We start from the raw sequence: 27,256 nt of genomic DNA on the forward strand, positions 1-27,256 counted from the left end.
TCATAGGGTTCCATTTCAAATGTAAACATTAGATTGACATTATTTTTTAAATATATAATAATTATGCAATCTATATGACATTGTAATGGAATTGTAATAAATAAATAAAAGTAAAAGTAAGCTGTTTATCAGGAAACGTTGAAAAAGGCATTACTTTAACGTCTGTCAATGTTTAAAGATTTGGGTACAGCTGAGTTAGCACCATTATTGTATTTACATGGATTTATTTAAGCGTATACTAAATCATACAACAGTTAACTATTTAAAATAATATTGCACAGAAAAAACAATTACTTTACAGTTTACACTACCTATATACTAATTAATACTACATTCGAGTTAAGTACACATTTGTGCTGTGTCGGTTGCACGCTTGCAATTTGCAGCTATAAAAAATAAATAATAGTTCAAAAAAACTTTAAAAAAAAGCGTTTATAGAAAATCCAATTTAAAAAAAAAATATATTGAATTAAGAATAGAATGTGCAAGAAAAAAATATTTTTTATTGTACAAAAAAAGTGTGCGGTGCATGTTGTCAATAGTTATAAATATTTTACTGTTAGATATGTCAGTAAAATATTTGACCGAAGTTTTGTAGGCGATCAAAATAATGTTCAAAGATTCCGTTACATAATAACATACGTCTGAAGCTAATAAAATCGTATTAATAATGCCATTCATTTCATCAGATTAAAAAGGATAGCAGTTGTTTTAAGAGCTGCCAATTTAGTTTATAAAATGTTAACAACCGAAAGTAATAGTTCGCACCACCAAAAATTATACTACACATTAAAGATCGCAAACTCTTAGCAAAACAAAATACATACTCGAGATACGACGACTATTTTCAACAGGTATGTTTGCCTCACAAACGGCATTTTCGTGTGACTTATAAGGTTAACAAAATTATGTGAAGCTTACTCTACGCCTTAGTGTTAACATTTTAACAGTCAGGCATTTATTTTATTTTATAAGAATTAAAGGAGATCTTTAAATATTTTTTTATGAAGTTACAAAAATAACGTTAAGTACCAACGCGTATCTTATTTCACTAATTTAATAAACTATTTTCTTTTTTCTACCTATGCCCCTATTTTTCTGAATTGATGCTGAAATATAAATAGATAGGCCTATTATAATGCAAAGGGAATGTTTAATTAAAAACCAACCATATATTTTACATGTTAAATAGAATTCCGGATATGATTATCAAAAATCGTGTAAGTACTATCCCATTATTTTTCACATTAATATAATTCATCGAAAATACTAGACGTAAAATACTTTTTAAAATAAAAATGGGTGAAAAAAAAATAATTTTTTGAAAGGAATAAACGTAAGGTAGTTTAAAATTAATCGAATGATAATATTAATTGCAGTTCAATTGCAATAGCCAAACTAACAGTTCTTGTGATAACCACGGGACAAAATATGTTAAAAAGGTAAGTAGATTCTAGATTCTAACAGTGATTACCTATATATTAGCCAATGTATTGCAAAAAAGACAAAGCTAATTCACTTGCATGAGAACGTCCTCGAATATAATAGTTAGTGTAACGTTTAATTTTGTGTTCGGATCGTAGATTTACATTATTTCTTAAATATAGTTCAACGGGTACATACCACGATAATATTTTGGATTTTTCGATATTTCGTTGCATGGATGATACTGATGATGACTATTTTTCTCAACCATTCAACCATATACAATCAATCGTATACTAGAAATAAGTTATATAATAAACTAGTTTTTAAAATGCAAATGCCTAAAATAATTAAAATATAAATATTCGAATACTGTGAGATTCTTAGAACTTCATTAGGTATTAAAAAATATTTAAAAAAAACTTCATAGTTCTCAAAATATAAAAAATATTTTTAAAGTGAAGTTTTTGGCTTCTGTAGTTCGTTTTGCGAATCTATTATCGGCTGAACATAATGTACTCTCGCTCAAATTGCATATTTAAGCCAATAGTGGAATAGTTTCAGCCAATCAGAAATAAAGCCTTTGTCATTCTACGACAATCGACTGACAAGTCAACATAAGCTCAGCTGATAAGATGAGAAACATGACTTTGATGAAGATTTGGCGCAAAAGCCTTCACGGCTGATAGCAAAAGGGGCACAGCCTAGAAACGTAATGTTACATGGCATCGCTTCGACTACTCTTCTGAGTTAGTTTACTCAATGTGCTAAGCTGTGGGAAGGCTGTCTTATTTTGAACCGGGTTAAGCTTGGAGGTCATGAATATAAAGGGCTCATACAAAGATGGTCGGTCCATTGCTGTAACTTCAAAGTGACGTATCTTTTCTCGTGCACACCAGTTGGCTGCTTTCGAGCACGTGTTTTCTAAACTATTGAGGTCATCTGGGCCTGTCCGGTTTCCTATTACCATCATCACTACCTGTAACAGAACATAAACATATATTAGTCTACTCAATGAGCTCTATACCCTACTTTTACTAACTAGTTCTATTATGTAAACAATATTAAAAAAAAAAAAAAATGTGTTGAAATAAATAAATAATCTATATATATAAAAGAGAAAGTGTGTGGGTATATTCCGTATAGGCTTCGAAACGGCTTCAATGAAACTTTCAGGGAATCTCCGGATTGACCTGGCGAGTAATCCTGTAAAGTTTGGTGACGATTGGAGCACTCCTATTTTTGAACTGTCAAACTGTCAAATACAGCTTTTATTTACTATGATGATATTCTATTGTTGGGTGTACATGGGTGTAGATGATCTTCAACCGCTCGAGAAGAGAATAGAAGAGAATGAATACGGAGAGAAATAAATTATTTAATATATTATGAGACTTAAATTAAAAATTTTATGATGTAAGTTTATTGTTTAAATAAAATAAAGCAAAATCTAGCCTGGCGAAATGGGCTGGATACGCTAGTACATTATAAATACATTATTTTAATACATTTTATAGTAAAACTGAAAAGCTTTTTAATATAATAAGGCTAGTTAGGAAAATTCAAGTATAAGACAACATGACAATGTAAAAAAAATGCCATTTTTTTCTAAATTTTGTATTTTTTTTAATATAATTACAAAAGAAATTACTTATATATAATAGCTATCATCAATTTAGTTTTAAGTTCAATTTACTTCTTATTTATGCAGAGTATGACAAATACAAATACTAGTTAATCTTTATACTTTATGGGCTTTACAATTAAACAGTTATTCAATGTTTTGTCACACTTCATAAGTTAAAAAATAAATTAAATAGTTCAAACAAACTAAAAAACATGCTTGGTATAAAAAACTAAACTAATTTCTTTCTTTTAGTTTATTCATAATAGCGTTTTTTTTTTAGTTTTTCTTGATCTTTTATTTTTATTAGAGCAAAATTAATCGGTAACCCATCCACCATTAAAGAGATAAAATATAGGTAAAATTTTTTTTTTTTATTCAGTGTGTCCGTCTCTCGAAATGCAAGCTCTAATTATTATTTAAAACAGGCCATTAAATAGTAACAGCTAACGCCCTCTACCATCTAGTAGCTTAATGTTTTCTGTGGAATTTGTTAGGTACGCCAACGCCATAGGTTTTTTACATTCTAGATGGTGCTGTAGTAATTAGTAAAAAATCTTATTTTTTATAGTTAAAATTGGAATAATCTTTTCAGATTAGTGTATTGTCATCGGTCCTCAATATGTCTACAAAGTTTGAAAGAAATCTGACCATTTAAAGTGGGTCCAAATCGCGCCCAAAGAAGTCGGTTACAAACATACATACAAGTGAAGCTAATATAAAAACGTGTAAAAACACAATTATTCTAACATTATTCCACTTTTAAATTTCACTATATCTTACCTCTTTCTTATCCTTATTCCTATCAATATCTTTTTTCAAATAGATCAACACATCAAGTGATTCAGGTCTAGTTGTGTCATAAACCATGACGTAACCCTCCGCAAACCCCAGGTAGTGACGTTGGAGCACTTGGTTCGAAGTCAGCTGCATGGTTGGGGATTGAGGTGGCCCTGCAATGCAGATTAATTGGCTTCAGGTGTTGGTGTAAATAAATTATTCAGATTTAATGCATCCAACAGAGTAAGTCAAAGTCAAAGTCAAATATTTCTTTAATCAAATAGGCACATAGATAGCACTTTTGATGCATTGATATACAAAATGTGTACATAGCAGTGAGTAGTGATGGCGATAACCACATTCGTAAACTTAAAACAAAAGCTACGAGGGTTCCAAATGCGCCCCGGTCTGAGAAAAGCCCTCAACAGACTTAGCTGGATTTTTTTGTTATTCACCATCTCACGTTGTCATTTGAAAATATTTAAGAAGCAACATGGTTAGAGCAATTGTTCACACCAAAGGACTTTTCTATAAGCTCTCACTTAATACAAACTTTGAACTTTTTTAGAGACATCCCCATTGCATTACTGTCATTTAGTCACAAATAATATAGTAATGTTATGCTATATAAAAAATAAAAAAAATGATACACATACATTCTTTTATTAAAACAAATGTATAGTACAATTAATTGATTGAATTGATTGACAAAACATTTTTCAATTTAATTAGGGATGATGTTGTCACCTGTTTTACGTTGTGCCTTATTATTTTATGGCAACACTTAGATAATAGAAAAACAACGGCTTTGATGGCAACATCTAAACTATGGTGCAAAATATGGCAATGCTGGTGCAAATTAAATGCATAAACAGTGTGATTGGCACAAGGCTAGCACAAACGGTGATAGAGCAATAGAGGGGTTCTACAATGTAATATGCAGCTATTCTGCTCTGTGGCACACTTTTAAAGTTCAGTCTCTATGCAGAGAGCATGCATGGAGAGAGATGAAACACCAAGGCACGTAATGCTGGAACGCACTGGTGATTCAAGACCAACTCAAACTCTACCTGGGATCCTCAGCCACATTTCAGAAGTCCTGCACCATGTAAGGTCCTGGGTACCAAACAGTCCCACTGCAGTACACTTTAGTCCAATTCTATTCAACTTGAATAAGACAAACAGTTCTCTTAACCAATAATGTTACAGAGACTCGTGTTACATTATTTACCTTATCCTTATCCCAGAATAACAAGTTACTAAGTATACAAGACACAAGCATGTAAACCTATTTGGAGCTATAGAGTACAACTCATTGGATGAAATAGCAGTTCTAAGATTGAGATACTTAAGAGCACATTATATCTGGTGACTATGCTTTGTCTAATTTAGGATGATAATTTAGACAGCTCACAGTATGAGGTATTCTATAATCATTAATGAAACTATTTGATTATCAATTATTTTCATAGCACTTGAATCGATAGATTCATGCCAGTGGTGTTTGGTTAGATTATAATTTATGACACAACATTTTATATTTCATGTCTTTTTTGATAAAATTATTCCTATTAATGAATTTTGCATGCTAACATGACTGGCCATAATCATGTGTAACAATTTCTTATTTTGAAATAAAAATAATTTATGTATCTAATAAATATGTACATTATTTAAGTTACAAGATAAAAAAAAGAAAATTGTGAGATAATGAATGAAAATTAAGCTTAATTTTCATAGCATATCTTGGAATTCTACCAAGTAACACCTTCTTCTACCCAATGTTGTGAGATAAATGTAGCAACTGAATGTTCAATTTTTTTTTTATTATGTAAATTTCCATAATTTGCAGTTCATTAAGGGCAAAAGTTAGCCCTTGAATGCAATCTCACCTGGTATGTGATGATGCAGTCTAAGATAATAGTGGGCTAACCTGTTAGGAAGTAGGTATGGCATTCCCCTAAACGGTTTCTATGCAACATTTCACCGGAACACAAAACCGCTTAGTACTTTGGTATCTTATTTTTCGGTTGCTAGGGTTGTAACTAGCCATGGCCAAAGTGTCCCACCAGACTAGACCACAGAAAATTCAGAAATAATAAATTCTCAAATTTCCCCTACTGGGAAACAAACCCACAACCTCCTGCTTAAATTCACAGTACTTGAACACAGTTGCGCCAGGGAAGTCCTCATCTGTATTATATTTAACCGGGAAAAGAATTAAATATATGGGCATGCAGCTGCCACAATAATTCATCGTAAATAAGACAAAGCATAAGAAACAAAACACAACAAATACATACCAACGTAATACAATGCTAAACAGATTATAAACAAAGTAAACCAGCCAGTTTTTATATTGACAACTGCAAGTAAATGATGAAGCCAACCTTAGGCTTTATGAGATGTTGCTGACCCCATGTCACAAATCACAGTTACAGAGGTGAGGTGACATTTGATTGGTTTTCTTTTCACACAAATTTTGGTTTTCTTAAGACTGTATAGGTTGTAACAATTTCCCAAAGTACTTTAAAAAAAACATGTTAACGTAAAATTCAGTAGACTTCCTTAGACCATTTATGCTCTGGACTGTGAATGTTTTAAAGTGGGAAGTGAAAAACAGCACTAGTCACTGACCTTTTCAATACAATGCTTATTAGGGATATAAGGGATGGAGGTCATTGTGATTCTTTGTCACCCTGGCTTTTTGTTGCTGTTACTTCAATGTCGCCTATGATGCGAACACTAATGAACGTTCGAACGTAGCACTGCGTCACTGGAAGACAAAATGCGTTCATTCCTTAGATGGATTTAAAAAAAGTTTCCATGAGTTATGGTTGCTTGACCTGCTCACCCTAGAGTTGTAGGTTGTTGGAACTATTAGTCGCCGTATCGATATCTAAGTGGCACTCCACTTGGTGACAATAATTCACAATGAGCGGCGGCCCTAAACACCGTATGCGCTTACCTAACATAAAAAATTAAGCATCAGCTGTAAGCAATAAGTAAACTAACATCAACGAAACCTTTCAACTCGCCTGTAAGGGGGGGCTCCAGCCCCGCCGTGTCGTAAAAACACACGCGTTCTTTAGTACCTCTATCAGTTTCAATGTTAGCAACATATATATCTTCGATAGTTGGATAGAACGAGGACTTCAAGTTCACATTTCCGTAAATAAGTTGTTCTAAAACAGCTGTTTTGCCAACACTTTTCATTCCGCACACAACTACTTTGCTAGTTTTACCCATTTTATTGATACTACAACTAAAGATTATTTAATTTGGAACTGCGGTAAGTACTTTCACTAGCACATTTTTGTTTTTTAAGTACTTCAAACGAACTTAACTTAAATATTAGCGTTAAAAGATCTAATAAATTATCATTTTACACATTTCCAATAATATTTCTTCTATAAATGCAAAGTTTTAAGTTTTTATACCGCGATCTTGTTTATTTTTTTTTCATTTCGATTTTGACAGCATAGAAAACTATAATCCAAATCCCGTTCGACAGATTAAACCGTTAGCGAAAACGAAAACAACGTGACTTCGTAGTTCGTTGTCAATAAGTACCGTTGATAGAAAGTTAGAAACGTTATTTCAAAGCATCATACTGAAAATTACTTTGAATCATTGAATGAATAAAATATTAAGACACGGCTGTATGGGGATACACCTTGTTTCCTATGGGAAATAATAAAGGAAATAATAAAAAAAGAATGAAATAAATCGGTCGACATTAACGTTCACTCACATAGGTGACACTTTTGACGTTTGATGATTTGACATTAGAATTTTGACAGCATGGCTTCCACGGCAGTAGATTCAGAAATAACAAAAAGTGATAAATATTCCATATTATTGCCCACCTACAACGAAAGGGAAAATTTGCCGATCATAATATGGCTTTTAATCAAGTATTTAGACACAAGGTAAAAATAATTATTTTTAAAATCGAAAATTTTTAAGCCATGATAAACTTGGATGTTTTACCTATTTTCACGTTTTTTGTTCAGTGGTTACGACTATGAAGTGATTGTAATAGATGATGGGAGTCCTGATGGTACCTTGGAAGTGGCGAAACAGTTGCAGAAGTTGTATGGATCAAATAAAATTGTGTTGCAACCCAGGGAGAAAAAATTAGGTTTAGGCACAGCTTATATACACGGTATGAAACATGCTACCGGGAACTTTATCATTATTATGGATGCGGATTTAAGCCACCATGTAAGTTTAAAAGACTATGACCACTTGTGTGGTCTATGCCATACCAGTGGATCTGAAACTTTTTTTCCAAGGCCTATTATTTATTGTTCTCTTTTATTTTCATGTTCCATGTACCTACTACAGTCTGATAATTAACTAAACATTATCTACTGGTAGATCTGACCTCTTCAATAAGAGTTACTTTTAATAGAAAATATTTGTGACTTAGTATTTACTTTCAGATTGTATTATCTAAAGCAAGGAACCTCAGCTTAGCAAGTTCTCTTTAAAGCCAAAATAGGATTTTTTTCTCAGTAGTATCTTCATCCAGAGCCAGTATTAGAGACACTCATTATTTAATGTTTCATCACTACTATTTTTAATTTAGTATCAATAAAATCTGGTTAAAGGTAGCAAAGTAGTTATGTGCGGTGTGATAAGTGTCTGCGAATTGGCTGTTTTAGAATAACTTATTTACGGTAAAATAAAGCTTTGAAATATCAAGTACTTTTAACAAAGAATATATTGAGCCTTTATTGCCAATTCTAGCATAACCAAAAAAACACAACTTTTAAAAAAGAAGAGCTATTTGTATATCATCATTTTATCAACCCATTACTGGCCCACTACAGGATATGGTTCAGGATTGTATATATTTACAGATAAATGTGCCGTTAACATAATATATAATTTCAATTTAACGGTGCTTATTATTATAAGTTAAATTATTGCATTGAAATTTAGCTTAATATTAAAGAAATTTAATATCTGTGTTGTTGTGTGTGTGTTGTTAATTATCTGTAACAAAAATGTAGAATTTGAGTTATGTTGCTTATGCTAAATTTGCGGCAATGTCTCATTTTTATATATTTTGTGTAGCATTTGGGAATAATAAAATTATATTTTGCAGCCAAAATTCATTCCAAATTTCATAGAGCTACAAAAGAAGCATGATGTTGACTTGGTATCAGGCACTCGTTACAGAGATGGCGGTGGTGTTTATGGGTGGGATTTCAAGAGGAAGCTAATATCTAGGGGCGCCAACTTTATCACACAACTGTTGTTACGGCCGGGTGCTTCTGATTTGACTGGATCTTTCAGGTAATGTTTGTACATTCTTTTGGATCTTTTTTGTTACTAACAAAAAAATTCAATTGCCAATATTGTTTCTTTCATTCTTAAAATCTTTTATTCTTCAATAGACATTTTCACAACATATATTTTTAAATTTGATCTTCAGACAAAAACTTATTCAGCAAAACTGTGCAATCAGTGATAGTAAATCACCTATGAACTTTTCTTAGTATTGAATACTCGTCTAAGGTATATCACTTTTTTTGTAGGCTGTACAAAAAGGATATATTGCAAAAATTAATAGACAGCTGTGTGTCCAAGGGATATGTCTTTCAAATGGAAATGATAATAAGGTAATTATGATGAGATCATTATGATAGTGCAGCCTGCATAAAAACCAGGTGCAGGAACAATCCTAAACATTAATATAAAGTAATCTTTTTTTTTTTTGCTCTTTTTTTTAGTTCAACCAGCTTTCTATAAATAAATGCATGCTATTTCTTAGCCATTTTCTATCCAATTACTGCACATGTTCTCAAATAAGACTAATTAAATTATCGTTAACATAAGTATACATAATAATAGGTCTGTCTAATGGTGAACAAAGTGCAAGATGTGCACTTCGTTCACCATTAGACAGACCTTTGACTGGGTAGGATTATATATTATACAGTTTATAATATATAATCCTACCCAGATAAGATGAATAAACAAATCTGGATTTTATTCAAGATAAGAGTGCTCACAGCAAAGAAACTTCAACACTGAACAAGTGAAAAATCTAGAAAATATATCAGTAGATGAATGTAATGATTTTATTGCATTTTTTTTTTTCAGAGCAAGGCAATTAGATTATACGATAGGAGAAGTACCAATAACGTTTGTGGATCGTGTGTATGGAGAGTCTAAACTAGGTGGATCGGAGATATTTCAATTTGCTAAAGCATTATTATACTTATTTGCAACTACATAATTTTATTCTATGTTGAAAAATTAGTTATTATATATTGGCGACAAAAAAGCTAAATATAATTTATTTTGTGTACCAGGAAAAATATTGTGAAAAGATCAATAACCTTTTAATAAGAATTACTTTATTGTCCACTGATTGGTTTTTCAAATAAATTTTGGTTTAGTAAGACTAGTCGACAATAATTAAAATTGCACTGTTTAAGTTGCGAGCAATATAATAATAACAATATTAATATTAACAATTATATATAAATAAACAAATTATTAATATAGATCAAAAAGCATGTATAATGTGCTGAATATTTTTTGTATATTGAGATAAAACTTAAGTATTAGTTGTTTCTTATTTCTTTTACACCTAGCAAAAATTATTTCTCTATGTTAATTCGGTATTTACAAAAATTTCTAGCTATCGTCTAAGTCTACTTAGTCTAAGATGTTGTCTATTTTTATAACTGCAATTTGCGAAAAAGTGGCCTTTTTGGAGGGATGGCTTCGTCAGCATTGGTCTGCAACCCGTCCAGGAGAAGGAAAACTCCAAAATGAAACCCGGAACGGTTACTCCGTTAGACGCGGATGGGTCCAACCTGTCTAAACGGGAGTCTCCTGCAGCCGACCTGGTTCCACATGAATCGACGTGGGTCAAACCAGCTAGGCCGAGAGGGTTGTGTAGGTTCTGGGCAACCCTACATCTCTTTAACATCGTCACAGGCGATGCACTGTTTGTGTGTGTGACATGGCCTTATTACCAGTTTTTCTTCTTAGGACTTCGCACGAAATGTTTTACATTTCACATGCAAAGGACTTTTAAAAACACATCAACAAGAGGTTGTTCAATATTTAATCTTTAATATGACCCTTTTTTTACCTTAAATTTAAATAAAATACTGTAGGGTATTTTTATACTCTTTTGTTAATTTAAGCAAATACCTACTTAGGTACCTAAGTTACGCTGGCCCTATTTAGGAATCGAATCCCAGTAATTAATGGCCGGAAACCTATGTACTTGTGGGTTATAATATTATGGAGCAAGATGCAGCGTTGGTTAAAGATTCGGTCTTCCTTCCAGGATCGAGTTTGATCCCCTATCCGCACCTCTACCCTTTTCGGGGTTATGTACCTACGTGCATGAAAACATCGCAAGGAAACCAGAATGCCTAAGAGTTTTCTATTACAATTTCAAAGGCTTATGAAGCTAATGGAACAAACTAACGAGTGTACTGAGGCAGTGTCTGATTAGTACTCCGTGGTACTAAGTAATATACTCTAAATCTTACTAAAAATTTGGTCTGTCTACCAAATAGCTGGTGTAAATGAACCTTTATTAAAACAAAGACCGAAGACAAAGTAAAACAGAAACAGTATAAACTGAAAATTAAAAGCTATTTATAGGAACTTTTTAGCACAGACATTTATTGTTTAATTCTATAGAATACGCTACGTCATTCAAACCTAGATAATAATCTGGGCTACGTGTTTTCTGACTGCACTGCTGTTTTCTTATGGATGGAAGAAAGAATCAATCTGGTTTATTATAACAATTAAATTTTATTCAATGTAAAAAGCTAAAATAACAGATTTTAACAAAAGTAACGTAACAGGGTAGAGTTCCAGAAATGGGTTAAAATAAAAATTAAATGTTATCGACATCCCTAGTTTTCATTCACACATTCACTCGGTTGATGATTCAACGTTGAGTTGACAGTTGTCAATCTTGACATATTTCCGAATGTTGTTTTCGCAAATTCACAATTTAGTGCAATTGCATTGTGTGACTAATTGTGCGTATCTAGCAGTTATTTTCTCTAAACTGATGTAGGATCGTAAAAATGTTAGGAAACTTCGAAAACGAGGGCGCGTTTATACGCAAGTGCAGTGGTACAAAGTTAAGATACGACCAAGCCTGTTTGGAGATTTTGACAAACGAGAACATTACGTTATGGAGTCAGTATGAAGATTGTGAGGATTGTATGTTGCTTCCAACAAAGAACTTGCCGACTACTGGTGCTGTGGTGATCGAAACTTTCAGCCCCCTGCGATATGCAATACGGAATGCGGTTGGAGAAATTTGCGATGGTTAGTATGAACTAGCCCATCATTGATGATACGACTCTGTTTCTCTTTGTTGTTTGCGAATTAACGCGTTTGCAGTTGACCTCGAACCGGTTTACACATATGTAAACTGAATATTATGGATATATAATTTAAAAAATATATAATGAACTTACTTATTTGAAGAAAGTAAAGGTGTTGATTGTTATTTGTTCAATAATTATATACCTAATCTGTAACTTAGGGACAAGTGAGTCATATGATTGGATATTCTAAATTCAAACAATTATTTCCTGTCAAATGGCTTTTAGTCATTTAATTATTTTACTAAAAGAATTATAAACATGACATCATTATTCTATCTATGCCCAATATTTACTATAGTGTAAAACTTAATAACCATCAGCTTCATATTCTCTCCTCTCCATTTTATATATACCTTAGTCATAAATTAGTAGGCATAATTTGAAGCACTGAGGCGGATAACAAAAATTTCTTCTGATGGTTTTACTGACAGGAAATTCACAACAATTTGATGTGTGCACAAATAAACTAAGGATAATAATATGATCATCAGTCAAACATGCTAAGGGCAAAAGGGCAATTTTATTAATTGGTATTACTTTTCATTTATCTTAACTAACATGTTTTTATGTGTAAATATTTAATAATAATAATAATCTTTATTTTGGACATTTGTCAATATCGTGTTAATAAAACAATGTAGTTAAACCTATGTTAGTGCTTAACAACTAAAAATAACCTTATTCTATACACAAAATTCCTTATAGTCTAACTGAGCCAATTTACTTTAGCTAGCTATAAATGAGAATATACTACACATTGCAAAATGCTGCACACAGAAAAGTTTGAGGAGGTTAAAGCAAGTTTGAGGTATGAAATGTGTGTGTTGCACAGGGTGCTATGCTGCATAATTTTCATATAATTTATGGTAGACTGTAAGCGAATATCACATAATCTGGGTTCCCCTCGCAGCATAAAAAAATAGATTTAACATGTTATTAATTATTCTTCTTCTGCATTGGCTCAGGTTTTTTGGTCCCTGATGTCATATCAACTGGTTACTCTCTAATGTAACCATTTCTACAGGAAAAATAGTGAAAAGGATGGCATTTTTATACATTCTAAAATTTAGTTTGGCACATTTTATTACCTTAATTAATACTTAAGCAATGAGGGTTCCAAGTGTGCACTGATCTAAGAGCAACAAAGTTTGAGGGTGCAACAAACTTTAGGGATATATATTGAAGACTGGGTTTTGAATAACTCAAACGTGTGAGTAGTTACATTCAAAACTCATAAGCCATATGAATAGAACAGAATAGCATTTTTACATAAAATGGCCATTACTAAGTACTATTTTAGCAAACTTATAATCTTGTTCAATTTACATAATGTATATAAACAAGAATAAAGATAATACATAACCATTTGAAATTGCAGTAAATGCAGGTCATATCTAACTGTATGATGTTCTTATTGTTTACATAATACTGATTATGTAAGTTGATATCTTGTCTGGCTAAACACTGTGCATACTGGTATACTTAAAACAGGCTCTTAATTTTCTGATTAGAACGCACCCTGGTAAACTATTGAACAAATAGTTTACCAGGATGCGTTTGGAACCCTCATAGCTTTAGGTTTAAGTTGGCAAACATAGTTATCAGCATCACAACTAACAATTATGCAAACGTATATGAATGACTGCTTCATAAGTGCCTGTGAACAATCAATTTTTGAATTTTTTTAGTAGATGTTTTGGAAAACTAGTTAGAATGTTGCAAAAATCCTTCTATGCTATGTACATCTAAGACTGCATAACTTAACTAGATCTGCAAAGGTGCATGAGGAAATAGACTACAAACACACAGTAATGTGACAAAAGCGTTTGCCCTAAGGCCTAGGTCCTCCACATTGTGACTGAAGACCTGTGCCCTGTAGCGGGCCGTTAATGGGTTGACATTTATAACGATGATGATGATGATTCAAGGTCTTTTAGTAAAATTAAAAAAAAAATTAACCTTTAATATTTTTCAGGAACTTATAGATTCCAGGAATTTGGTCAGTACAGTATAAACCTGACTGCAGTGAACAAAGATGAATGTCTACCGCGCATGACAGCTGAACCAGATGCAGCCTACCTGCCCATACTCACTGCTGTAGTTGTGTTGTTGTCTATGGCCACACTCTGGTATATTATCAAGGGGATTGGGAAACGGATTGTGGCTGGAAGGCTTTATGCTACATATTTTGCAAGGTAAATAAAATGTAGGTTAAATAGAGGTTAAACCATACATAGTTTATTATTGTTAGTATACATGTTGGTATTTTGAAGGGAATATTTATTGAACACAGCCCAAAAGCACTTTCTTTTGTGTTTCTTACTTCTGCACAGAGAGATGTATCCCTCTCTCCTATGAGATATTCATTATCATCATCATTCACATCAGTGGGCAGCGACACTGCCTTCTGAGTACAAAGCTGAGGGTTCAATTCCCACAACTTGAAAATGTTTCAGTGTAGCTGTTAGCAACACAAAAGAAAGTGCTGGGCTGTGTAAAAAAAATATTCCCTTCAAATTACCAACCCACATACTAACAATAATTAGCTATGTATACCAGTGGGAGATGTATGAGGGATTAAGAATATAATAGAAAAAAAAAACGTAAAAACGGTAAATAAAATTATTTTAATAGTGAAGATATATACAATGTGTAAATGAAAACCGAAATACACAGGCTTTAGAGATACATTATGTACTATCTCTGAGACTATCTGTGAACTGAAAACCTAATAGTTTTTGAGTAAACCAATGCCATCGTTTTTACTGCAAGAAATCAGATACAGCGCTTGCATCACATGCAAAATAAAAATCATGTAACTCCTGTCACTTTATTACATATTTAGTACGCGTCGAGTAGCGTAGGTACTATGCGCGTGTTGGTCTTTTATCTTCAATAGGGTTGTCATAAGTAAACACTTAGAATGTTTTGAATTCGTTTGCATGTCTTTTGGTTTAATATTTTAACAGGGGGATTTCTTATGAGATATACTTATAATGCATCCTTCAATATTATTTCGTAATTCGGTTTCACATTGTATTATGTATATCATCATTTTGTTTTAATATATATTTTCTATGGCGTTTGGTGACTGCAGATAAAAATGCAGGTGTCACCAACCCCTCCTCTTCTCTCGTGTGTCGTACGAGGTGACTAAGTGAATATAACAGCGGGTAGCATCTACTGCGATCACCAACCCGTCTGCCCAGCGTGGGCAAACTCTCCCGTTAGAAGAGGCCTTTAGTCCAGCAGTGGACTGTTATAGACTATTCAAGATAATGATGAATCAATACACTTGTTCACCACAGAGAATATTGAAGATGATAATTTGATGATATAATGATGATATATTTTTTGTCCTTTGTATAGGGAAGACAATGAGCTAGGATCTGAAACGAGGGTGCTGACTACCGAAGCGAGTGTACCGCGCTCGCCCACCCGCTCCCGACTTCGCTCGCTTGACATATTCAGAGGATTTACAATCGCTCTTATGGTATTTAAAAAAACAGATCCTAAGTTCAAACCTCATATATACCACCTTGAAGAATGAATGATTGAATTAATGAATATACTTTTATTGCACACCACAAAAAGTACAAAAAAGAAAGTATAACAAAACAACGCGTACAATTTAGCCTTATCGCTTCATAGCGATTTCTTCCAGGCAACCAATGGTTGCATCTAAAGCTTTATTTTTCGTTGCGCCAGGGAGGCCGCCAAAAAAAGCTTTATCAACACTCGGAGCATTGGCGCACGTTTGGAAATAATATCTTAATAACATAGCGTGTGACGGCCGATTGGCGCAGTGGGCAGCGACCCTACTTTTTGAGTCCAGTCCGTGGGTTCGATTCCCACAGCTGTAAAATGTTTGTGTGAAGAACATGAATGTTTTTCAGTGGCTGGGTGTTCACCTGTATATTTTAATTATTTATGTATCTACATTATTCATAAAAATATTGAGCAGTCATCTTAGTACCCATAACACAAGCTACGCTTACCTTGGGACTACATAGCAATGTGTGTATGGTCGTAGTATCTATCTATCTATCTATCTATCTATCTATCTATCTATCTATCTATCTATCTATCTATCTATTGTGTAATAATTAACGGGGTAAACTTCCCCAATTCCCTGCAGTCGTGCTTTGGCATTTGGACATGTTAAGTGTCTCCCTCACTGTGCTGCAACTCCATAATATTAGTATTTCATATCAGATCAGTATTATTCCCGCTTAATCTAACGACGAGCCAGGAGAAGGCCATGACTAAATAAGTAACGCCTAATCTAAGGGGATTCCTAAGCTCAACCGTTTACAATGGTTATAAAAAAAAATATAAAGAGTTGGTGAAACGTTTTTTGTAGACGTCGCCTAAATCATTAGTCATTCTATTTAGGCGATGCGTATGTTTAGTGAAAACGGGCATTGTAATAAGTTCGAAAGTAAATAAATGCAAAATTGTATGTTATCATAGAATGAACATCATACGGAACCCTAATTCGGTCAGTATTGCATGCAGTGCATTGTGTCCAAAAACAGTGAAAACGCCCCGCGGAATATTGCTAGCTCACATACTTTTCCCATTTTCCCAATTTTTGGGGATTTTCCGTTTGATGAGCATTTATAGGTAAAAAAATTACTGTCAACCGCTAAATGGATTGAAGTGACTTGCCGCCTGTTCGAGTAAAACTACTAAGTGTTAAATCATATTTACATTATTATTTGGAATACGTATTTAAGTATTTTAATTTTTTAAATTGTGACTAGAGATAACAACGATAATGCTGTATACACCTATAATTGATAATTGTAATGGCACTAGACAGAGTTTGTAATTCGAACACACAGTTTAGTTTTTGTCTTTAATTGCTGGTGTGTCGTATGAATAAATAAAAAATACATAAAGTGGAGTGGATTTTGCTGCTTCAATAGTGTTCGCGTACGCGGTTTCCGTATGTTCTTAATTCTGTGAATTTTGGTTATTATCCCGCAGATCTTCGTGAACGCAGGCGGCGGCGGGTACGGCATATTCTCCCACTCCACCTGGAACGGTATCACTATCGCCGATGTGGTGTTCCCCTGGTTCGCCTTCGCGATGGGCGAAGCGCTCGTTCTTTCCCTCAACGCTAGACTTAGAACTTCGATGCCCAGAACCACTGCACTTGCACAGGTAACCAAACTTTTCCAACACCATCGTCATCATAATCATCATCATCAAAATTCAAAAATGTTTTATTCATGTAGGCATATGTACAGGCACTTATGAAGCGTTCATACATTTAACATGTTACACTAATGTTAGAGATGGTGATAACTGCATTCGTTAACTTAGAACTAAAGCTGGGAGGGTTACAAACGCGACCTGGTCTAAGAAGAATCATATCAATCCATTACCGGCCATTACAGGGCACAGGTCTCATTCCACAATAAGAAGGGTTTAGGGCCGTAGTCCCACCACGCTGGCCCAGTGCGGATTGGTAGACTTCACACACCTTTTGGGAACATTATGGAGAACTCTCTGGCATTCGACGGCCGATTGGCGCAGTTTGCAGCGACCCTGCTTTCTGAGCCCAAGGCCGTGTGTTCGATTCCCACTACTGGAAAATGTTTGTTTGATGAGCATGAATGTTTTTCAATGTCTGGGTGTTTATATGTATTTTCTAAGTATTTATGTATATAATTCATAAAAATATTCATCAGGCATCTTAGTACCCATAACAAAAGCTACGCATACTTTGGGGTTAGATGGAGATGTGTGTATTGTATATATATATATACATAAAATGAAGGTTTCCTCACGATGTTTTCCTTCACCGCTGAAGCAAGTGATATTTTAATTACTTAAAACACACGTAACTTAGAAAAGTTAACGGTGCGTGCTGGTATTCGAACTTGAACCCCGAAAGTGAAGCCGAAGACGTCCCCTCTGTGCTATCTCACATTAAGGGTCTCCAATTTTTTTTTAAATATATTATAGCCTATGTTTCTTCATGATAGTTTAGCTTTCATGATGTAAAGAAATAGATAAAATCGGTCCAATACGTTTGGAGCCTATTGGGTACAAACAAACAAACAAATAAACAAAAAAATGTTTCCCCTTTATAATATTTTATAGTTATTTAATAAGACCAACAAGTTATATTGTAAACCCACGCTTAAGGTTAGCTCAGCATGCTTGAAAATTAAATTATAACAAACATATACATATACATATAAACAAATATGTATTTATTTTTACTATACGCATCACATATTTGAGGTTACGTCTTTACCATGTTGGATCCGAAAATAATTCGTCAATTATATCTAAACTTTGGAAGAATGTCACCTTTTATATCTATTTATTTATTTATTAAATTTTGCCTTAACATGGTACAAAAAAAACATAGATTTTATTCGTAATTCATGATCTACATATTCAGCCAAGATTGGCGTGCAAAATTCATTAACATTATTTTTAAACTAATAATAATATTACGATGTTATGATACGCAATAAATTTCAAATACAATTTGGTTCCCAAAGTTATAACTAGATTTAATACCTAAAGATTTTAAACTAAGATATTCGTGGTTAATCAAAATTTCTTAAGTATAGTTCAACGGGTACATACCACGAGTCAGTGCGGTGAGTCCCGTCGTGACCACGATCCATGCAACTGGGTCGAAATATCGACAAATCCAAAATATTATCGTGCTATGTATACATACTTAAGAAATATAATATACATAAATTAAGTATACATATATATAATTAATATATATGTATACTTAAGAAATGTTAGTACCATATTATTAAAGCATGTCCTCAAATGTCAGCCAATACCAAAATGTTTAGTCAAGTTGATTACCCTTCTTAATGCTTTATAATTTTTTAAATTAACCTAAATATACATTAAAATCATTATCAATATCAATAGCTTTACTAATATTGTAGCGATAACAGCGCAAAATTGTACCTTGATCCTTATAGCTGTATTTTAGTTGGATATTTTTTAAATTTTAGGTTGTGGACAATAAAAATGTAGTCATTCATTCATTCATTCAATAGTATTTTCTTTCTATACAGGTCGCCCGTAGATCGCTTCTCCTGTCACTCATAGGTATATGTCTGGGCTCAGTCAACTCGTCATGGACCAACGTACGTCTTCCGGGAGTACTTCAGCGGCTGGCGGCGATGTACCTCATAACGGGCGCTTTGGAGTGCGCCTTCATGAGGACCAGCCAGAATATAACACCAGGTACGCGGGGAATTGACATGTCGCAGGGAATTCATTTATTTATTTAGTACCAAGGACAGTGGCGTGCATAGAGGGTCTTCGTCATCATGTCAACCAATCGACGTCCACTGCTGGACATAGGTCTTTTGTAGGGAGTTCCACAATACACGGCCCTGGGCCGCTTGCCTGATGTCATCTGTCCACCTCGTTGGGGCCGACCTACGCTGCGTTTACCGGTGCAGGTCGCCAAACCAGCACCTTAAGGCCCCAACGTCCATCGGTTCTCCGAGCTACTTCGCACTGTCTATTGCCACTTCAGCTTCGCGACTCGCTGAGCTATGTCTGTACTCTAGTTCTTCTACGGATCTCCTCATTTCTGATTTGATCACGTAGAGATACTCCTAGCATAGCTCTCTCCATCGCCCGCCTAGTGAATCTGAGCCTTCTTATGAGGCCGATATAGTTAGCGACCATAGAGGGTATGCAGATGATATAAAATGTAGAAAATCGCCAGTAAGAGTTATAAAAAACCTAAGGATATGAATGAATGAATGAATGAATGAATGAATGAATACACTTTTATTGTACACCACAGAGAAAATTAACAGAGATACAAATACAACAGCACAATAAGGTAGAACGTACAATTTGGCGGCCTTATCGCTAAATAGCGATCTCTTCCAGGCAACCAAAGGCATACAAGAAAATGTTATAAGAAATAAGTAGGTGGTACAACAAACAATATATATTATATGATATGCTTATAGGATATGCTTATTCTTAGAGGTATAGAAAGCCTACCCTTATGTATTTATAACTCGTATTCGAGATTTTATCATTTGCATACGCTGTGCATACCCTCTATGCACGCCACTGACCAAGGACAACTTCATCATATCAACCTAGTACCGGACCACTACGGGGCACGGGTCTTCTCACAATGAGAAGGGTTAAAGTCCGTAGCCCACCTCGCTGGCCCAGTGCGGATTGATGGACTTCACACACCTTTTGGAAACATTATGGTGAACTCTCAGTGATATTTTAATTGCCTAAAGCAGACATAACTTTCAAAAGTTGGAGGTGCGTGCTGGGATTCGAACTCGCTCCCCCAAAGTGAAGTCGAAGTCCTTACCCACTGGGCTAACACCGCATTGCCAAACGCGCTAAGGCCAACTTACTATTTGTTTATTTTATATTTTTTTTCGTCTTTATATGACTTGGGAGCTTTATCATAAAATTGACAATGTCACCCCCTTATCAGCAAAATAAATGTTCCATACACTCAATAGGTATTAGCAAATTAGGTATTAAAAAATTAAACTATTGCACATACCGACACTGAAATATGAAAATGAAGTGTCGATCTTCTCATATGGAAACTAAAACTTATTTGATGCATAAGTTTAAAGAATGTCGTAAAACAAATTTATTACAGCGAGGTAATTATACAATTGATGAGTTTCTTAACGACAAGGTTGGTTGGAAGCATCCGCCTCCGCTTTCATCTCTCACAAGATAGAAAAATGAATGTTAAAATGTAAAATGTAAATTTTTGATGTTGGAAAAGAGCAACTGCTGAGTTTCTTGCCGGCTTCTTCTCGGTAGAATCTGCCTTCCGAACCGGTGGTAGAGTTACTACACACGGACAGACTTGACGTTTCAAAAGTGCTTGTATTAGGCCTACTTGAAATAAATGAATTAATTTTTTTGAATTTTTGAATTTTGATGGAATTTTGATGTGTATCTCGTTACTCATGCGTAGCTTCAGTATTATACTAGTCTTCGTTACTGACGGTCGTTTAATTTGCTCTCATACATCTCAAAAATGAGTGGAACGAAGTCCTACGAGTCTTACTATAGAGACTCTTCTCATTTTTTATAGCCTCAAACCATGGACAGTTGACATACTATCAAATAAAAATAAATAAATAAATAAATATACTTCGACATTACACATATCACCATCTAGTCCGAAAGTTAGCGTACCTTGTGTTATGGGTACTAAGATAACTGACGAATAATTTTTATGAATCATCATCATCAGCCTATCTCAGTCCACTGCTGGACTAAGGCCTCTTCATTTGCACGCCATCTCGGTTTATTGCTGGTTAGCTGCATCCAGTTCTTCCCTTCCCTTGCTATTTTTATGAATAATATACATAAATACTTATAATAAATAGATAAACACCCAGCCACTGAAAAACATTCATGTTCATCACGCAGACATTGTACAGTTGTGGGAATCCAACCCACAACCTTGGACTCAGAAAGCAGGGTCGTTGCCCACTGCGCCAATAGGCCGTCAAATTTTGTATTGTTTTGTACCTTTAAGACTTATTCGTTCGTCGAAATATTCTTGCCATTCATGTGTGCATTCCTGTTTAAAATTAAACAAAATTTTATTATACAACGTGTAAACGACAACTAACCGTTCGTTCGAGAAACCAATCTAACGTGGAGTGGTTTTTTGATGCTTCAATATTAGTCGTGTACACGATTTGTGTATGTTCTTAATTTGGTGGCCTGAGATCTACGATTTGAGCGCCCTCTAGTTTCTCATTATTTTAACTAGATTAAATATTCACATATTCCGAAATATGAATATTTAATTTAAAAGTATTTGATTTGCTTCAGGTCGCTCGCTGTTCCGCGACATTGCTGCGGGCTGGCAACAGTGGCTAGCAACTTTATCAATTGTCGCAATACAAGTATGTTATTTTTTAATATTATAGTATATATATTTTCCTATAATAGTATGTATTACTACGGCAACGATAAAAATGCTTGGGTCAATTATTGCTCTAACCAGGTTGCTTCTTCGATACTTTTAAATGACATTGTGAGACGGTGATAACAAAAACAAAAATAACAAACGGCTATGTTTTTTGTGGGCATTTTCTTAGACCAGGGCGCCCTTGGAACCCTCGTAGATTTTGTTTAAGTTGACGAATTTAGTTATCGCCATCAACTCACTTGTATGTCATATTTTACATCGAATTTAAGCATCAAAAGTGCCATCTATGTGTCTATTTGAATAAAGAAATATTTGACTTTGACTTAAATAATATATTTATGTTCATCATCGTTATCATAATGACCATCAACCAAATACCGCTTTTTTAAAATTACAAAGATACCTTTTTTTTTTAAATATCTCACTATTTTCTTGTATGTGTAATTTTCCTTTATAATTAAGGAAGGCAACCACAATCACACACTTTATACTTGTTCAATAGTCAATGACCAATTGTATTGTTTTTATTGATTAGACATTTTGTGATGTAAAAGATATGTATTAACTATTGCCAATATTATTTGTTTAAATAATTTCTAATTAATTAAATACTTGTAGTAGTTATGTGAACAATGTGTTAATTGAATTGATAAATAAATAAATTGTTTTAAACAACCATGGATCTAAACTGTGATATATGTTAACAAAGTTAGTTATCCAAACTTCTTTAAAATGTATTTTAACTAACTTCTGCGTAACCAACACACCAAAAAATCAGATACAGCCCTAACAGTACATGCAAAAGTTAAATCAAGTGTTAAAACCTATCACTTGATAGGAGTCACTATACTCGAGTCGGTCTTTTATCTTCACTAGAGTTGTCACAAGTAAACACTTAGAATGTTTTCATTCAGTTTATATGGAAAAATAATATTTCTAGGAATTCTTATTCTTATAAAAATAATAATAAGAATTCCTTATGAAATATACTTATGCACCCTTCAACAGTATTTCGTAATTTCGTTACACTTTGTGTATACATTGGTACTTGACAACGATATGTTTATTGTGTATCCAGGTGTGCATAACCTTTATGGTGCCAGCTCCCGGTTGTCCCCCTGGATACTCGGGACCTGGTGGTCTACATCGCACAGCTTTGGGAGACTTCTCGCTGCAGAACTGCACCGGAGGCATCGCCGGATATATTGACAGGTTGGTAACCCTGGCTATATTTACACATGGCACATGATTCTTAATACCTACGCCTCAGGATGATGGGCACTTGACGTGTTCCTTGCTTGCCCTGCGAAGTGTTGCACTCTTTGCGTTGCACGATTTGATTGGTCCCTCAATTATAACTATAAAATAAAAAAAATTAAAAATATCAAAAGCTTTACAATACATTAAATAATGATTTAAACATGTCAAGATTTAAGCAAATTACACTGTATTATGCTTTGGCCGTGGCTTGTATATATTATTTGATGGATATATATATATGAGATAATAAACGGGGATAAATTTTATAAATTCAATTTTATATTTTTTATTTTCACCTACACTTATCAATTTTATAATACACATAAATACTTATAATATACTAGCTGTTGCTCGCGACTTCGTCTGCGTTTGATTTTGTTTTTAAAGTATTCAGTATCGCTAAGCCTTAAATGAGTATAGTTGTATATACATATAACATGTGACTGTTAATTAATTATAGACAAATAATTTGCAATAAAATAAAATTGTGACTTTACTTAAAGATCTAAGCTATCCTATCTCTTAAGTTGGACCAGACTGCTCACGGTGTGCCAATTTAATTTAAAATCGGTTCAGTAGTTTAGGAGTCCATCGCGGACAGACATCGTGACAGGAGATTTATATATATTAAGATAGATAAACACGCAGACACTGAAAAATATTTATGTTCATCACACAAATATTGTCCAGTTGTGGGAATCGAAGCCCACAGCCTTGGACTCAGAAAGCAGGGTCGCTGCCCACTGCGCTATTGGCTGTCATGTTATTATTTCTTTGTCATTCCAGACTGCTACTAGGCTCGTCCCATCTCTACGACCGTGGCACGTTCCGTAAGGTCTATGACACCGTGGTCTCGCACGACCCGGAAGGCATCCTGGGCATCCTCTCCGGTGTATTGGTGGTGCAAGCCGGAGCTCATGCCACTAGGATCATGCTGGTCTACAATCATGCACGGTGAGTTACCTTTAGTAAAAATAAGTTCAAAGTTTATATAAAACGTAAGCTTACAGAAAAATCCTATTATAATATTAAGGATTACTTAAACGATAAAAAAGCTTGGGTGTGAATTGCTCTAGCTTCAAAGCTAAATAAATTAACTGTGAGATGGTGATAACAAAAATAAAATACCCGGCTAAGTTTGGTGCGGGGTCTTCGTAGACCAGGGCGCGTTTGGAACCCTCGTAGCTTTAGGTTTAAGTTGGCGAACGAAGTTATCACCATCCCCTTACAATTATGTAAACATGTATGTAAGAACGCTTCATAAGTGCCTGTGATAGGCCTACATGAATAAAGAAATTTTGAATTTGAATTTAAAACATCATTCACATATGTGGTGGTCTCCATGTAACTTAACTAAATGGCGCCACTAGATCCTACATCGCGCTATCGAAGTTTTCACATACGAGAGCCATATATACAACTGCCAAAGATGAATGGTTGGACCTATTGTTACGGTTGAACGCATCACTATAGCACCCGTACACGTCCCACTGCTTACATATACCTTGTCTCATAGGAGAGACGATTTAAGAGCATAATAGACCCACCACGCTGCTTTAATGCGGGTTGGTGAGTTTTAACGACTACTGCCACAAGTAAGGCGACAAGGATCTCTCTATCTACTGTTAACGATACTAAGATGACTGATGAATATTTTAATTAACGAATTATATAAATAAATACTCATAATATTTATAAACACCCAGACACTGAAAACCATTCGTGTTCATCACACGAACTTTTTCCAGTTGTAGGAATCGAACCCACGGCCTCTCTGAAAGCAGGGTCGCTGCCCCCCGCGCCAATCGGTTGCCACGTTTTCTCCTCTATAGGCTTCGGCCGTGGCTGGTTACCATCCTACCAAAAGTGCCTCTGAGCGATCTAGAGTTCTCGTACGATGTCGCGTTAAAACCGATAAGGGGAAATACCAAGTTTAAAAAAAAAGCATGACCGTAGACTTAACGTAACCTCCAATCCCTTATTGACGCTAGGTCTCCTTCCAGGGCTCGAATAATGCGCTGGATATTCTGGTCGGTTGTCTTCGGGGTGTCTGGCGGCGCTCTCTGTATGTTCTCCAAGAGCGGCGGCCCCATCCCCATCAACAAGAACCTCTGGTCGCTGTCCTACTGCTTGGTGACAGCTTCCATGGCCTTCTTCATTCAAGCCGTGCTGTACTTCCTTGTGGACCTCAAAACCAAGTGGGGGGGAAGGCCTCTGTATTATGCGGGTAAGGTTTCCATTCATTATAGACAGTTTTTTTTTTTTTTTTTTTGTATTCTATGTCAATACACACATCGCAACCTAGCCTAGACAGACATGATTTTTTTGCCGTTATTATGAAAAGTCTTATGAAAAGAAACCGTAATTAAAAAAAAATTAAGACGTCGAGGCCATACACTCACTCATATCTATTTAATTTATATTCATGTGGTGTACTATAAAAGTGCATTAAATAATGCCAAATTAATAAATGGAACCCTTCGTGCGCAAGTACGACTCGCACTTGGCCGGTTTTTTAATATGGAATGAATGAATTCATTGATATGGCCTTGACGTGTTAATTTTTTTTATTACGTTCCTGTATATTTTTATAAGGTTCATATAGTTCTATCCCTTCGTTCATTCATTTATTCACTCTTCGCTCGTATTTTAATTATTTATTTATTATTAATTAATTAATAATGCTAAATTTAAGTAATAATAAGTAATGCGGAGCCATCTAGGGATGCCAGTGTTAAAAAATCTATCTCTTTACAGGTCAAAACGCATTATTCCTGTACATCGGCAGCGAGCTTCTGAAACGCCACTTCCCGCTGTACTGGCACGTGCCCGCACCCACACATTCACAACTGTTAGCCACGCACGCGGCCGCCATGCTAATGTGGCTGGCGGTGGGCGTTGCGTTGCACAGGAAACGAATCTTTATCACCTTGTAATAAAGACTATTGCGTGTTAGTGCCGCTCCAACACACTCGCAATATGTGTCTAGCGGTGTGGCCATGCACTTGAAACTAATCTGTATTACCTTGGCATAAAGACTACTATGGCGAGTTAATGCTCGCTCCAACTCACTCATAGTTCTGATTGTATGAATGCACCGACCTTGTGAGTCTGGCAGTGGGTGTGCACTGGAAACGTATCTTTATTGCATTGGTATAAAGACTATTTTTGGGTGTGTCCATATCCACATACGCAGCTGCCATTCTCATGTGGCTGGCAACCAGCGTGGCGCTACATGCGAACGCGTTTAGCACGATGCAATAAAGTCTATTATTGCGTGTATCGTGTAACATGCCCGCACACTTACTAACATAGCCATAACGCAGTTCCCATGTATATGTTGCTTAGACGGCATCATCACTTGCAATATTATAATAACGAATTCAAACGCTAACTTGTAATATAATATAAAATGTACATTATAACTTGGCTAATTAGCCAACTTAAGCTTAGTATTGCAAAATGTGTTAGCAAAATGTTTGTTTCGTGTCGATTATTGTCATTATTTATAACTCATTCCCAAGAATGACGACAGACACGCGATCGGTCTTAAACAAGATGCCAAAACAAAAACAAGTCTGTTTTCAATTTTGAAGACGACAAGTTTTGCAGACCCCGCACATAAGAATATAAAGAAAAAGAGCGGATTACATTAGATAACGCCTTAGTCTGTTTGCTTATAAAATAATTTACTTAAATAGTATATCATTACTAAATTACGATAATGTGATACTGAGTAAGTATACATGAAATATGTATATTTATATTTTGGTGCTTGTACAAGGTCAGATAAATTCTCGAAACATCTGTATTTTTAATAGTTGT

The 27,256-nt window shown here is 34.7% G+C and overlaps 3 protein-coding genes across 4 annotated transcripts; 2 read left to right on the forward strand and 1 right to left on the reverse strand.

Annotated features, from left to right (window-relative positions):
• Positions 1–1,685: 1,685 nt before the first annotated feature.
• Positions 1,686–7,508, reverse strand: LOC120626754 (NF-kappa-B inhibitor-interacting Ras-like protein). 2 transcript variants are annotated; one of them, XM_039894428.1, is made up of 3 exons: positions 6,856–7,508; positions 3,833–4,002; positions 1,686–2,404 (listed from the first exon to the last, which is right to left on the reverse strand). In XM_039894428.1, the coding sequence occupies exons 1-3, from the start codon at positions 7,076–7,078 to the stop codon at positions 2,144–2,146; spliced, it is 654 nt and encodes a 217-aa protein (XP_039750362.1). In that variant the 5' UTR covers positions 7,079–7,508; the 3' UTR covers positions 1,686–2,143. The 2 variants fall into 2 exon arrangements, with proteins under 2 accessions (XP_039750362.1, XP_039750369.1); XM_039894435.1 differs by having other exon boundaries at positions 6,868–7,507.
• A 96-nt stretch (positions 7,509–7,604) lies between these two features.
• Positions 7,605–10,217, forward strand: LOC120626745 (dolichol-phosphate mannosyltransferase subunit 1). Its single transcript, XM_039894415.1, has 5 exons — positions 7,605–7,761; positions 7,846–8,056; positions 8,946–9,136; positions 9,379–9,462; positions 9,947–10,217. The coding sequence occupies exons 1-5, from the start codon at positions 7,634–7,636 to the stop codon at positions 10,080–10,082; spliced, it is 750 nt and encodes a 249-aa protein (XP_039750349.1). The 5' UTR covers positions 7,605–7,633; the 3' UTR covers positions 10,083–10,217.
• Positions 10,218–11,783: 1,566 nt separating this feature from the next.
• LOC120626737 (heparan-alpha-glucosaminide N-acetyltransferase-like) lies at positions 11,784–27,032 on the forward strand. The gene is made up of 10 exons (XM_039894403.1): positions 11,784–12,157; positions 14,195–14,414; positions 15,589–15,712; positions 17,212–17,388; positions 19,287–19,458; positions 22,072–22,145; positions 23,250–23,383; positions 24,218–24,385; positions 25,435–25,658; positions 26,189–27,032. Exons 1-10 carry the CDS (start codon positions 11,911–11,913, stop codon positions 26,365–26,367), a joined length of 1,719 nt encoding a protein of 572 aa, XP_039750337.1. The 5' UTR covers positions 11,784–11,910; the 3' UTR covers positions 26,368–27,032.
• Positions 27,033–27,256: the final 224 nt, after the last annotated feature.

This window comes from Pararge aegeria, chromosome 1 (genome assembly GCF_905163445.1).
Source record: "Pararge aegeria chromosome 1, ilParAegt1.1, whole genome shotgun sequence".
Taxonomy (NCBI): domain Eukaryota; kingdom Metazoa; phylum Arthropoda; class Insecta; order Lepidoptera; family Nymphalidae; genus Pararge; species Pararge aegeria.

What these genes read in the sequence shown, in the direction of transcription:
- LOC120626754 (XM_039894428.1), bottom strand. Translation starts at nt 7,078, where the DNA reads ATGGGTAAAACTAGCAAAGTAGTTGTGTGCGGAATGAAAAGTGTTGGC. An exon ending in CCTTACAGGCGAGTTGAAAG is followed by an intron (nt 4,003 to 6,855) that starts GTTTCGTTGATG and finishes TCTGCATTGCAG; the next exon opens with GGCCACCTCAATCCCCAACC. An exon ending in GGAATAAGGATAAGAAAGAG is followed by an intron (nt 2,405 to 3,832) that starts GTAAGATATAGT and finishes GTTCTGTTACAG; the next exon opens with GTAGTGATGATGGTAATAGG.
- LOC120626745 (XM_039894415.1), top strand. Translation starts at nt 7,634, where the DNA reads ATGGCTTCCACGGCAGTAGATTCAGAAATAACAAAAAGTGATAAATAT. An exon ending in ATCAAGTATTTAGACACAAG is followed by an intron (nt 7,762 to 7,845) that starts GTAAAAATAATT and finishes TTTTTTGTTCAG; the next exon opens with TGGTTACGACTATGAAGTGA. An exon ending in ATGCGGATTTAAGCCACCAT is followed by an intron (nt 8,057 to 8,945) that starts GTAAGTTTAAAA and finishes TATATTTTGCAG; the next exon opens with CCAAAATTCATTCCAAATTT.
- LOC120626737 (XM_039894403.1), top strand. Translation starts at nt 11,911, where the DNA reads ATGTTAGGAAACTTCGAAAACGAGGGCGCGTTTATACGCAAGTGCAGT. An exon ending in GATTTACAATCGCTCTTATG is followed by an intron (nt 15,713 to 17,211) that starts GTATTTAAAAAA and finishes ATTATCCCGCAG; the next exon opens with ATCTTCGTGAACGCAGGCGG. An exon ending in CTGGTCTACAATCATGCACG is followed by an intron (nt 24,386 to 25,434) that starts GTGAGTTACCTT and finishes GTCTCCTTCCAG; the next exon opens with GGCTCGAATAATGCGCTGGA.